This window comes from Alternaria viburni, assembly GCF_023758015.1.
Source record: "Alternaria viburni strain BMP 2772 chromosome Unknown scaffold_32, whole genome shotgun sequence".
Classification (NCBI taxonomy): domain Eukaryota; kingdom Fungi; phylum Ascomycota; class Dothideomycetes; order Pleosporales; family Pleosporaceae; genus Alternaria; species Alternaria viburni.
Window position 1 is genome coordinate 168,438 of NW_026055801.1, and position 13,598 is coordinate 182,035.

The 13,598-nt window shown below is 53.4% G+C and overlaps 5 protein-coding genes across 5 annotated transcripts; 4 read left to right on the forward strand and 1 right to left on the reverse strand.

Moving 5' to 3' along the window:
• Window positions 1-211: 211 nt before the first annotated feature.
• Window positions 212-1,374, forward strand: J4E79_010659 (uncharacterized protein; the record flags this gene model as incomplete). Its single annotated transcript, XM_049359494.1, has 2 exons — window positions 212-328; window positions 382-1,374. The coding sequence occupies 2 exons, from the start codon at window positions 212-214 to the stop codon at window positions 1,372-1,374; spliced, it is 1,110 nt and encodes a 369-aa protein (XP_049206025.1).
• Window positions 1,375-1,426: 52 nt separating this feature from the next.
• J4E79_010660 (uncharacterized protein) lies at window positions 1,427-2,618 on the reverse strand (the record flags this gene model as incomplete). The annotated part of the gene is made up of 2 exons (XM_049359495.1): window positions 1,427-1,867; window positions 1,908-2,618. The coding sequence occupies 2 exons, from the start codon at window positions 2,616-2,618 to the stop codon at window positions 1,427-1,429; spliced, it is 1,152 nt and encodes a 383-aa protein (XP_049206026.1).
• Window positions 2,619-3,265: 647 nt separating this feature from the next.
• Window positions 3,266-3,714, forward strand: J4E79_010661 (uncharacterized protein; the record flags this gene model as incomplete). The annotated part of the gene is made up of 2 exons (XM_049359496.1): window positions 3,266-3,340; window positions 3,409-3,714. 2 exons carry the CDS (start codon window positions 3,266-3,268, stop codon window positions 3,712-3,714), a joined length of 381 nt encoding a protein of 126 aa, XP_049206027.1.
• A 2,199-nt stretch (window positions 3,715-5,913) lies between these two features.
• Window positions 5,914-7,855, forward strand: J4E79_010662 (uncharacterized protein; the record flags this gene model as incomplete). Its single annotated transcript, XM_049359497.1, has 4 exons — window positions 5,914-6,019; window positions 6,076-6,271; window positions 6,325-6,531; window positions 6,583-7,855. 4 exons carry the CDS (start codon window positions 5,914-5,916, stop codon window positions 7,853-7,855), a joined length of 1,782 nt encoding a protein of 593 aa, XP_049206028.1.
• A 928-nt stretch (window positions 7,856-8,783) lies between these two features.
• Window positions 8,784-13,158, forward strand: J4E79_010663 (uncharacterized protein; the record flags this gene model as incomplete). The annotated part of the gene is made up of 3 exons (XM_049359498.1): window positions 8,784-8,864; window positions 8,918-9,170; window positions 9,227-13,158. The coding sequence occupies 3 exons, from the start codon at window positions 8,784-8,786 to the stop codon at window positions 13,156-13,158; spliced, it is 4,266 nt and encodes a 1,421-aa protein (XP_049206029.1).
• Window positions 13,159-13,598: the final 440 nt, after the last annotated feature.

A 13,598-nucleotide genomic window follows, 5' to 3' on the forward strand; every position in this document is an offset into this window, starting at 1 on the left:
TACCGCGGAGGTCGGAAAGTCTCCACTAGTGGAGCGGAGCTAAGCTGCAGGGCGTGTGCGTATGTAAGCACGCCGCATGTGAATTCGATACTGACACGCGATTTCACCGTACACCAATTGAGCATTGCGGTACCAATTCGTCCGCGTAAGCAGAGTCAGATATCAGGCGTCCGATATTCCCTTTTGCTAGAGATTGAGAGTGCCGTTTCCCATGTCTCAATTGCTTCTCGGAGCAACCATCATCCTCTTGGTGCTTGTTGGAATTATTAGTGCGGACATCATGGGTTTCGCATTCTGGAAGGGCAACCAATTCCCAGTGGAGGGAAGAGTGAGTATTGTGTTGAACCCTCTAACATGAACCTATACTAACGGTGCATATAGACGGTTCTGCTTACAGGCTCATCCCAAGGAATGGGCTGCGAAATCGCCCGTCTCCTCTCCGCGCGCGGCGCAAACCTCATCCTCGTCGCACGTACCGCGAAGAACCTCGAAACCGCCCTGGCCCACGCGAAAGCCCATGCCAAGAACCCCTCGACCCAACGCTTCACCTACATCGCCGCCGACGTAACATCTGAGTCTGAGAACACGCGCATTTTGAAGGAAGCCACAGCATGGAACAACGGACGCGTGCCGGAGATAGTGTGGTGTGTCGCAGGGTCTTCAGTACCAGGCCTTTTCATCGAGACGAGCACTGAGACGCTGAGGAGACAGATGGAGCTCAACTACTTCGCGTCAGCATACATGGCACACAAGACACTCCAGGCGTGGTTTTACCCCGAAGTACCGTACAAGCCGCAAGAAAAGGGTGCTGCTCCAGAACTACCTCGCAAGTTCATCATGACGTCCTCCGCGCTTGCCTTCATGAACCTCGCAGGCTACTCCGCCTACTCCCCCGCCAAAGCCGCGATCCGATCCCTCGCCGACGGCCTACGCTCCGAAGTCCAGCTTTACAACGCGGCGCGTCGCTCCAAGGCAAACAACACTGGTGTTGTACCTGCACCCTTCGACGTCGATATCCACGTTGTCTTCCCAGGCAGCATACTATCCCCCGGTTTCGAGAACGAGAACAAGACCAAGCACCCCGTGAGCTTCGAGCTAGAGTCTTCCGACCCAAAGCAGACTGAACTGGAAGCTGCGACGGCGGCGGTCAAGGGACTGGAAGGTGGCGATTTCATGACTCCTACAAATTGGCTGGTGCATCTGATGCGGTATGGCTCCATGTCGGGTAGTCAGAGGAACAACGTGGTTCTCGATACTATCGGAGCGTGGATTGCGACAATTATCTGGTTGGTCATGGTGCCGGATCTGAATGGCAAGGTCTGGGCTTGGGGCAAGAAGAACGGTATGAGCGTGTTCAGGCCGAATGCGCAGTAGATGAGGGTTTGTATTGTGAATGGCATAGGCGTATACCCCAGGTGACATTATACTATCCAATTGAAATGTTAGATTCGCGATCAGCCAAGAACCCCCAGGACTCTCCAGAAGTGGAATCCATCCAATCCGCTCGTGGAATGATGTCTGGCATGTTGTACCCAGGCTGATAAGATCGCAGTACATGTGCCGGTACCTTTTCAACGATAGCATACTCGCCCTTGACAAAGCATTGCCATGGATATGGAGTCTTGAACTCTAGTGCGTGTGCATAGCCAGGTTCAACATCTTCTATATCCTCGAGATCTACCGGGACGCCAGTGACCAGAACGTCTAAGCTAGGACACCAACCACGCGCATCGAGGTATTGGAAGAAATTGCTGGCAAATACCTCTGGTTGGAGTTCGTACTCTTCCCCGTATGTGTCGCGATGGAAGATGTCGGGATAGTATGTGAATAGAATTGAGCGCAATTGCGTCATCTGCTCGAAACAGTTCTATGATCGTCAGTCATATTGCTCCAGTGCGTGAAAGAACCCTGCTTGCCAGAAACTCTGCATACTCCTCATCTTCGTCTTCTTCATCTTCGTCATCTTCCCCTTCCCATATGGAAGCTTCCATGACATCCTTCGATATTGGTAAGCGAAGATGTTCCACGTTCTGGCATATCGAAAGTAGGCGCGATAATTGATCGTCCCAATCGCCGAAAGGAAACGTAGTGTATCGATTCTGGACGCCGAGACTCTTCAATCCAGGGCCCCTGCGCTCGATCATGCGCCAGAATTTGTCTAGATTGTCCTCCTGATGATCCCAGACGAGATGCAGACTAGTAAGGTTTTCGCAGCAGTAAAGCAAATCTGAGATGGAATCCCTGCCATCAATGGCAACATACACATGCTCCAAAGCAGGGGTTCTGCCGTTGAGGCTAGACACAAACTTGTCGTAAACAGTGGCGTTCTCACAATTGAACAACGCAAGAGTTTTGACGTCACTGAAATCGATGGTGGCTGCCAAGCAGCACCAAATCTCGTCAAACTCGACGTTGTATAACTTCAGGTGGGGCAACTTCAAGAGTCTGCTTTCTGAGTCGGCGGATTCGTGTACATTGTGGTCGTGTCCCTCACCGTCGGCCCGAAAGTTTGTGAGATCTATACTCACCCGCTCGAGGCAACGGATCTGTAGATGTCGCAGTTCTCGTTGACTACACTTGAGCAGATGAAAGATGTCTTTTCGGAGACTTCGGCCCATGGCAATGAATCTAAGTTTGCCTAGTGATCAGTCTCTATAGTAACTTATGGTGAGATGAACTAACCTGAAGGCATGAAGCTGGTTCTTTGGAAGCATGGAGATCAAAAGATGCATCAGCACGTCTCTTGCATCAGCCGCACTAGCCAGGTGCTCATGGTTCGGCGGTGGTGCATCATCCGCTGGGTCACGTAACTCATCTTCGAAAGATAAGCTCCTGATGTGACGCAGGTGGTAACTAGCCCCTGCAGCGATGCATTTGAAGAATCTTGTCAGGCCTTCCTCCCTAGTGTGTAAGTAGACAGTATGGTACAGTCGCGGTAAACTGAGGTTGCGCAGGTGTTTCGACGTCAGACAAAGAGATTTAAGGTCGCGTTTCGTATGGATGTATCCGAGTATGAGTAGCTGGACCTCGTTCGAAAGAGACTGCATGACGCGTTGAGATACCTAGGTAGTGTGGAGGAGAGAGATTTTGCGGGAAGTCGCGAATGTGGACGCGACGCGCTGTTCCACTTTGTTCGCGTTGCCCCGCTGTTTAAGGAAGCCGCCAGGGGTCCCCAGCACGACGTCACGTGAGATAACCGTGCCCCTCATCCGACCACTTCGCACTCCCATTGCGCAACCAATCCTCCATCCCCACTCATCGCAGCATGGACATTCACGCCCTCAATGTCCGCCTGAAAGCCGAGCTTGTCGAAGATGTCAAGCGGACGAGACTGGAATACGTGCGACTTCCGCGTTGAACAGCACAGCGCCAAACAGACATTTGTTGTTAGCTGATCGCATTTCCCAGCTTTCGCTCTACTCGGATCTGAAAGCGCTTTACTTGGTTTCGAAGGACTGGAACAGCATCGCTACGGAGTACCAGTACCGAAAGACCGTGCTACAGAACAGTACATATGCTCGCGATGACCGGCTGTCGAACTGGCTCTTTCCAGGCACTGCCACTGTATTCCGGCGATGCCTTGACATCAGCGCGCGAAAGCACTTGATACACACGCGGAGTCTGAACCTACTAGAGGGTATACGACATGAACCAGGGTCTGGCTCAGCTAACAATCTTGCCTCCGGTAACTACGCTGTCTCTGTCCGTGTGTAAATATCAACCACTACAATACCTGTCCAGCTCATCCAAACTGCGGAATCTTGTTTACTTCAGACTACGGAATAACGACAATTTCGACACCTCTGTGAACGAAGACGGTAAAGCGCTGGTGACACGGAACCAGATCTTCGGCACTTTTGTCACCACATGCGTGAACTCCAAAATGTGTCTTCAGACTCAATAACACAGCGCGCTTTCTAGGAACCGATCGAAAAGCTTAAGAAGCTGAATATGCTGCATCTTTATCAAGGCCGCAACACCAAAGTCCCTATTTTCCTCCTCTCTGCCTGAAGTGGATGCTCGCGACATGCATCACCGACTCGCGACACGGTTTTTTTAATGGACACATACACGATGTCCCTCCTGCAAGATGCTCATAATCGCGCCATATTCGGTGACCTTTCATTATGGGGAGACATATCCTGAGCCGGACGGAGGGAACGCACGTCTAGGATTCTCATACAACATCGTGGAGAATTCAGCGTAACAGTGTTTCTCAAAGAAGGTTGAAGAGCTCGACGATGGGACCTCCCAAATCGAAGCGACAAGACTCACTCGAAGTCGACTTTGAGCGGACTGTCCAGAACTGTATGTATTTGACTACGATACCGCCACTCTGGTAGCAGATCGCGTGACCTAAGAGGTTGTATAGCATGCGATGGTTTTGGCTTGGGCCGGGAAGCGAATGAGCCTGGTTCCGGAACCAGATTTTCGCCTCTCAGGCCCCCAGTCCCATACGTGGAGTTGAGCATCTACCTCGGCGGATGCAGCTATAGAAGATGCACAGGGGCTCCAGCGTTGACCATCACATGGAATTGAGCCAAGTCAGATTTACTAGCGTGGAATGCCCTGAACGAAAACACGGCTCGGATGCGTGTCATGTCCAGTCTCCCGGACCTGCGGACTCATGGGACCGGCGCTACTATCGACGATCACGACGATCATCCAGAGGGCCGTCGTCTCATCACCTTCGTATTGGAACATTAATACGACCGAGACAAATGCCGACATCATGGTATTTTCGAAGCTCCATCCAGGTGCGTGAAAAGATTGATGGACGGCTCAGCAGCACAATCCAATAGCGGTTCTCCGGAAGCGAGCCGCTGGACCCTCGCCCCAGGAAAGTGGAGCTGCAAACCGCGGGGACAGGCGGATGCGGAGACTAAACAGAAGGGAGCTGCTGTCCCGAGGCTAAAATTACGGCATGAAGTCGCCATGCTCCTCGCTCATGCCACCGAAAGGTTAATTCGTACCCACGAGGCATCTCAACCGCGCCGAATCATTCACCTGCACCCGTGGTCAAAGGGTACCCCATTGTTTGACCCCACAAGCGCGACATAGATCCACTGCAGATCAACGTGTTTCCAGATGCATCTACGTTGGACAACATCGCTGAGTGCCGTTGTTGTATGTATGCGCGTAAGCGCGTTGATTGCACGTCTTCAATTGAAGAGCGCCGCAATAAGTTCTGATTCGATTGCAGATTCGATGCTTACCGGGCATAATGCAAGTATTGCCACGCGAGATCTCTTATGCGCAGCTATATTAGTCGAGCGTTTAGATCGTACCGGCTTGGCTAGACGAGGCGCAATACTACATACACGAGCCGCATACCGGACGTGAGCCCGCGATGCAGCGTTTCGCTACGGCAGTTCTGCCAGCCTCGCCAACATCAACAACGTGGCAATCACAAGATTCAGGTTCTTGAGATATCTGGATTGTGGCGAAAAGAATAAGCCATACAAGCACCGTTGTCTTGGCGGGCAGTAGACCAGGGCCCCAAGATTATCCGGGTGAATAGGATCGCCGCAAAGACGCCAACTCATTTGTGTTTCCCAGTGGCCCGGTACCGACGATGTGTTCTAGTGCGAATTAATTACCTCTTGTGGCTCTACTGCCGCTGTTGAGTGCGGCTCGAATTCCCATGTACCCTTGGTCTGGAAGACGATATGCAGACTAGCAGTACTACCTCTTGCGCTCTGCTAGTATTAGGCCAATCTCAGAGCATGAGTGTTTGCTGCAGGGCGTACCGCGTTGCTAATGACAAAGGCTAGAGCTTCCCCGAGAATGTGCGCTAGGCTAGCTAGGGAACTGCGAAGCGTTTGTAGCCATGACTGAGATAAATAGACGGCAAGCCCATGGGTACCTTGTGGACAGTCGATCGACCCTGTATACCCTCCTCCCTTCGTCAATATGGGTCGCTTCTCATTATTCGCTCCGCTCCTGTTGGCGACCAATGGTGTCTTGGGCGCCAAATGGATTGGCGAGGTCAAGAAGGTGGATGGCGTTGACTACCAGTGTAAGCAATGTCCGCTCTTCGATTCATTGGAAGGGATGCTGATTTTTGAACTCTAGGCAAATGCTACTCTGACAACTCCTGCTGGCCGACCAACAAAGACTGGTCGAAGCTCAACCAGACCGTCTCTGGCGCACTACAGCTCGCCATTCCACCAGGCGCCGTTTGCTACACCAACTTCGGAAACGGAACTAGCGTCTACGATGCGGCGAAGTGTGCGGATACTCAAGCCAACTGGGCAAATGAGCAATGGCTGTATGAGCAACTTTCCCCGGGAAATACAGATGACGAAGCTAATGCAATGCTAGAACTGATCACCCCATCGCCGAGCTCTGGCCGTTCAAAACCAACAACACCTGCATGCCGACGGACGACCCATCGGGTAGTTGCACACAAGGCATGTACGGCAAGTACGTCATTATGGCGACTACAAGAGAACAGATTAAGGCGGGTGTGGACTTTGCACGAGAGCGCAACCTTCGTTTGATCATTCGTAATACTGGTCACGACTTCATGTAAGACAATTTCTTATCTCTTGAAGCACGACGGAACTGACAGAAGTACAGGGGCCGTTCGACCGGATACGGTTCACTCATCATCAACACCCACAGCTTCAGAGACGTCAAGTTCCTGAAGAAGTACACTGGACCTGGTGACTGGAAGGGCACTGCAGCTATTGTCGGCGCTGGTGTCCAGGGCCGCGAGCTATTCCGACAGTGCTTCAACCAGAGTCCCAAGGTAGTCATCGTTGGAGGAGAGTGCCCAACCGTCGGCTGGGGCGGCGGCTACATCCAAGGAGGCGGCCACGGCCCATTAACCGGCATCTACGGCATGGGCGCCGACAACGTCCTCTCTTTCGACGCCATCACCGCCGAGGGCAAATACGTAACCGCCAATGCGAAAGAAAACTCCGACCTCTTCTGGGCTCTCAAGGGCGGCGGCCCCAGCTCCTTCGCCGTCGTCGTCGCCATCACCGTCAAGACCTTCCCTGAGGTCCCCACCGCCGGCACTATCCTCAACATCAACTCAACGCACACCAACGACACCGAGCTGTTTGCCAAGGGCGTCCACATCTTCCACAACCTAGCCAACCACTACAGTTCGCACGGCATGTTCGTCTACTTCGAAGTAGGACCCGGCCCCCAACGCCTCCACATCGCGCCCTTCGTCGGCCCCAAGATGAACAAAGAACAGCTCGAGGCAGTCATGGCACCCTTGTACTCCCAACTTGACGCCGCCGGCGTCCCCTACGACACCCACACCAAAGCCTTCCCCACATTCTTCGAATTCTACATCGACATGTTCGAAGACGAGCCCCCGAACCAACAATCCATCGTCGGCGGCCGCCTCTTCACTCAATCCGATATCACGGCCCACGGCGACGAAATCGCAGATGCGCTCATCTACGCCGCGATGCCTGAACCCACGCAGCTCGGCTTCAACGTCGGGCATATTGTTAACCCCGGTCGTGCCTATCCTGTCGTCGACAACGCTATTCATCCCACCTGGCGCAACGCCAGCTCCTTTGTGATCACGAATGTGCTTATGACGGGGACGGAGCCGTGGGAGGTTAAGAAGGAGAGGGAGAGTTTCAATACGAATGTCCTTGGGAAGAGGCTGAGGGATGTGAGTCCTAATGGGGCGAGTTATGTGAACGAGGGGGATTTGAATGAGCCTAACTGGCAAGAAGCGTACTGGGGCAGTAACTATAAGAGGTTGTTGCAGATTAGGCGGAAGTGGGATCCGGAGGGTGTGTTTTTTACGGAGACGACGCCGGGGACGGAGAATTGGAGTGTGCTGGATTATGGGACGAAGCTTTGTAGAAAGTCGTCTAAGTAGACGCGTGTGTTGCTTCTTTTGTAGATATATCTCATTCTATACAAAAACGTTCAGCGACTGTGTTGTCATCATGTGTCTATTGTGAGCCTTGTCATCGATCTGTTGTCGGCTTACAGCTGTATATGTTGAAATAGTACTATGCGACAATGCGCAACTCTGCCTGTGGTGTTGCAGGCGTTAACAAGCTGATCAACAAGAACGTGGCCATTGCGTCTTGCAAGCGTTGTGTGAGAGGCCCTTGAAACCGCCCATCATAAACCGGAAGATGAGAGGTGACACATTAAGATCTACCCAGGCAATGCCTGTCATATAGTAGTGCTTATGAATGATCGCCTTCGGTCGCTTTTACCTGCCGGCAGTGCGCGTACCGTGTGGCCACATCTCAGCCACAGCAGTGGCGCAAGGGCAGCGACGACGCGCTCTCAGATAGGAGGGAGAACATCCGCATAACTTGAGATGCGTCAAAAGCGCGTTTCGGAGTCTCTTACGCGTCCAACAGTGTTTCCTTACCGTTTGGTGCCAACGTGGCGTGGTGAGACAAAGCTGGGGAAGGGCGGGAGCGATGACGAAAGAGTCGCGTCGAGCGCTAGCCGCTCCCAGCTAGCAGCAATCACCATCACAAGCCAATGGCTCTGGCGACGCTGCTATCAGCCATCATCCCAATTGTTTGCGAACCTTCTGCTATCACCCGCCTGTCTGTGTGCCAGCCGATCCGCTCGCATCACTTCCGCTCCTTGCGCAACCGCCGTAAACATCCCCACCGCTGCGCCAACGCCGTCGCCATCCATCGCATTCCGAACCATCGCACCAGGCTCCTATTCACGACTACAACGCCTCCGACGCCTACACCTGATCGCGCGACTAATTCGCCAGATCACATGCTCTGCGCATGCCGAAATACCCCCAGAGCCTCGTTAATGTCGATTGAATGCCTCCCGTGCTGAATCCCTTCTTACGGGCCTTCTTCCGTAGTGCACTCCCCAGCCAGTGCCAGCCAGCCCAGCACCACGTACGCACCTGCAGATATAGGGGAAGTACATATACTGACGCTGGATTTTATAGGTTCTACTCGTCCCGACCACAGAAGTCCTCCTCACATCGCGCGACAAAGAATCAAACACCTCGTACATCGACCTCAGCGGCTCCGAAGACTTCCTCGCAAGCCATGTGCTGCGCGTCCCGGGCGGAGTGGGGCCCAACAATCATGTCAAGGACTCTGGTAGTTTCAGGGAGACGCGGGGGAAGGCGAAGCAGTTTACCACCGCGAATGGCCGGACGGTGATAGTCAAGGATGCCTTCATCTACAGCAACAAAGGTGCGCAGACATGGGTCGCAGGAGGAAATGCCGTCTGGATGCTAATCAGGACGCAGGCTTCAAGACACTCAACCAGGCGCAGCTCTTGAGCGACACCATATTCTACCCCGACTCCTTCGATGCGCAGCCTTGGCTCGTATACTTCATATCACGACCCCTCATAGGCACCTTCGATGCGAACCCCATAATACCCGCTACACTAGGACCGCGACAAGATGTGGGTCCAGTTGCAGGACCGTCGGGCGCAGCGGGCCCGCCTGGAGGTGCCGGCTCGTCGATGCCACGGAAGAAGGAAGTCAAGTCGTTCAGCGACCTCTTGAACCATTTCCCCATGATCGCGCGGCAGATGCAACCCGGTCTGGAGAGATTGTTTAGAGAGTTTGGCAAGGAGCTAGAGAAGCCCTTGCCAGCGACACCATCACAGAGATCACGGCGCTCGTCGATGAGTTCACGGCGACGCGGATCGGTATCCTCAGCAGAGACTACGCCTTTGTCCTTGCATAGCAGCATGTCTCATGGTCCGAACGGCTTTGTGTCGAATCTGGAAATCAGCGACGAGGAGGACCAGATGCGGAGATCGCTCGAGACGGCAGTGACAGCGGCCATTGATCTCTTCCAGATGGTGGACAAGCAGCAACTGTCATTACTGGGCGCAACAACCGACTTGACTGGTCCGATCGTCGAGCGCATGATCGAGCGATACATTGCGGAGCAAGTACACCACACCATCCTCTTCCCACGGATACAAGAGATACGGCTCCTAGAAGATAAGGACCTCGAGCGTCGCACACGACAGATGGTGGATATCGATATATCGCAAGTCGGAATCGACATTGGCCATGGTCGCAAGGGCAAGCAAGAGCTAGCCATACGGCTTTCGAAGGCTGTTGACATGTTCAAGAAGATGGGGGTCGCAGGCAGTCCGCAAGAGATGCTGGAGATACTCCTGGGAGTACAGAAGCACATAACAATGCCGGACGAATCGCAGGCGAGGACTATGACAAACGGAGAGCCAATGTCGGAGAAGCAAGATCACCTTCTCACTATCAACGCTGATACACTCGTTTCGTTATTGCTCATAGTAGTGATAAGGGCGCCAGTACGACATCTGCAGGCGCGGCTTTCGTACATGCGGCACTTCATCTTCATCGATGATGTCGAGAGTGGAGAGATGGGCTATGCGCTCAGCACCTTCGAGGCTGTCCTCTCATACCTCACTACAGATTCCGGCGGCCTGCGAAGAGCAAGTCGGCGAAACAGGGCATTGTGGCAGGCCACGAAATCTGGTGACCTTGCGACAATGCAAGGGATACTGGAGCCCGATAGATCTTTCAACGCCGATGTCGACAGCTTCTCAGACGGTAGCCAAACCCCACCGAGATATCGCCCAGTCAGATTTGCTGCAAGTTTATCAGATCTGCATTCCGTAGCAGGCACGACCTTGAACGGTGACGACGACTTCTCGTTACGACCGCGAAGTCCATCTCGCGGAAGGAGTGCGCATGAAGATGGCCCTTTGGCGCACATCTTCCCCTTCCAGCGCGCGGAAACACCACCACTACCCGGCAGACCGAAGATGAAGAAGAAAGTTTCTATCACGGATACGAGGAGTATGTCGAGTGGCTCGGCACGATCGTACCATTCACGGACAACTCTCGACTCCCGCGTCAGCGCCATCGAAGGCGATGTTTCGATAGAAAAGCTGACCATGACTCAAGGGCCTGATGGCGAGTCAGTACTGATGATGGCGATTGAGAATAGACAGGACAAGGCCCTCCAATACCTGCTCAGTCTTACTGAGTACTATACCCCCTCTCTTGTCTTCGAGGACTACAACAATGAAGGCACCAATCTGTTGAGTGCAGCCATTCAACTGGGCCACGCCAGGACGACGGACACCATCCTCAACTACATTCTGGACAATAGTCCGAGCCCTCAGGCACTGCAAGAATACCTTTCGAAACCAGACGCGAAGGGTAGATGTGTAGCGCATTATCTCTTCAATCAGCCTCGACTTATCGACCGCATTGGACATCTTCTTCCTTGGCGGCTGAAGGACAAGAATGGCCAAACACCAGTGTTCGCTTTATGTAGATCGTATGATCACGACGAGTACCATGATATGGTAGACAAGGCACTACTTGCCGCAACGCAAGACCAAGATGATGGACAACCGCTACACCTCGATGAGCACGTCGACAACAAGGGCAACAGTCTGCTTCACATCATTACTGACCCTCAGCTAGCCGCAAAGCTGCTGTACCGCTGTGATTCCGACGCCAACGCAACAAACGATCGGCAGTTCACACCACTCATGGTAGCTAGCAAATACGGTCGAACAGATATGGTACGGGTGCTCTTCCAAGATCCTAGAGTAGATCTGTCTTACAGGGACGCTCGTGGTCTCACCGCTGTAGAGCTCGCTAAGGACGACGATGTTCGGAACCGTATCGACGACCTGGTGCTCTTGTCGAATGAAGCCGGTCCGGATGGCCGCACAACTACTGTTGTTCGGTCTTTCTTCGTCGAAGACGGAACAGTACGCCTAGTGCTAAAGTCAGGAGCGCCAAACGACAACAAAACGATCACCGTCACTACATGTCGTAGATCATCACAGGACTTCGAAAACCTTGCGAAATGGCTTGCACAAGAACACCCCGCTTCATGGCTACCCGCCATCCAAAATCTAGCATCACCATACCTGATACCCTCTCGACCATCGCGATCAATCTTACGCGACATGCAACTCCGCCTCGACGCCTTCCTCAAAATCCTCCTCCGCCACCCCACATTCTCCACCCACGAAATGGTATGGGAGTTCTTCCTCGTCCCCGACATCGACTCCTCGATGCTCGCCGAGCGCTCAGCCCGCAAAGCCGAACTCCGCGTCGAGCGCCTCCGCGAAGAATACGCGCCCATCTACGACGTGCGCGAAGTGGAGCTCTTCGTCCAGCACATGCGCGAAAACGTGCGCGCCCTGCACCACGCCTCACGCTCCGTCCTGCGTCGCGCAAACAAAGTCCGCTCCGCATCCTCGGACCTCAACGACGCTGCTAAAATCGCTAATACGGCTCTCCACTCCCTTACTTTCCTGCCCGCCAAACACCTCAAAGCGCTAGACCGGTATACCCAAACGCTAAAACAGAGCGACGCATCCCCCATGTCCGGCTTCTACTACTCCATGCACGCCATCTCCAGCACAATAACCGCCATTCTAACCGCTTTATCCCGCCCCTCCACGCTCATAACCTCCATGTCCTCCACCCAGAAAGCAATCGATCGCCATAACCTTTCCGTCCGCCGCTCTGACCGCTGGCCCCTCGGTCTTCTCGACGACGCGAGATCACGGGTGCAGCGCGACGCCCAGGATAAAATGGATAAGAGCAAGATTGAGCTGGAGGATTTGGGTAGGGAGTTGCGGTATACCCAACAGGTTGTTGCGCAGGAGTTGGCGAGTTGGCAGGAGGGTAGGGTGGAGATGGGCAGGAGGGCGTTGAGGGATTTGGCGAGGAGGATGTGTGTGGTTGAGAGGGCGAGGTTGGAGAGTATGAAGAGGAGTGTTAGGGAGTTGGGGATCGGAGTGCCGAAACCTTCTTCCCCATCCGAATCTGGTCATGCGAACGGGTTCCCGAATGGCGGCTTGACGAACGGGATGGTTAACGGCGGTGGTATGGGTATGGAAAACCTTATCAACGGTATAAACGCCCCTCATACTCCTCTCCCTATGGACCTTTCCGACCCGCTTCCCGACCCGCTTTCCGGTCACAGTAGATTGGATGATATTACGGATGAGGATGTTGAGGAGGGGCCTGGCAGCGTGGAAGATATAGAGCGTGAGGGTGTTGTGTTGTCGAATGGTGTGCCGATTGCTGATGAGTTGGTGGCGGAGCTGGATATTGATGGCGGGATGGTGTCTACGGGGGATGGGGGTATTGATGGGGAAGTAGGTGAGGGGAAGGGAAAGGGTGTGGATGGAGAGGGGGTTTGAACATGTATTCGATTCGATTTCTTCACTTCTTCGCTTCATTTTCATTTCGTTTCTTCTTCTTCTTCTTCTTTTTCTTCTTGTCTTGATCTGTTGATGTTCGCTTTACGGGGCTTTAGACAACTGGGCGGATGTCATGATATCGCATGAATGAGTACATGAGGGGGCTCAGCGATGGCGTTTGTCAAGCGGGGATGCAACAGCGACTAGAGGGAGGGGAGTTAATAGTAACATCTCTTCTCATCTCTACATCCGTGTCTTCTACTGCAGTCTCTCTGTGAAGGTAGTTTCACGGTCTTCGTCCAACAACATACACTGACGTCTGCTCTTACTAGCGCGATAGCTATTGGGATTCTTATCCTCGACGCAGCGAGATGGAACAGAGTTCGAGATAGCTCGATTGAGTGCACAGTCAGTTCTACTCGATGTACCGCCCGTGCCAT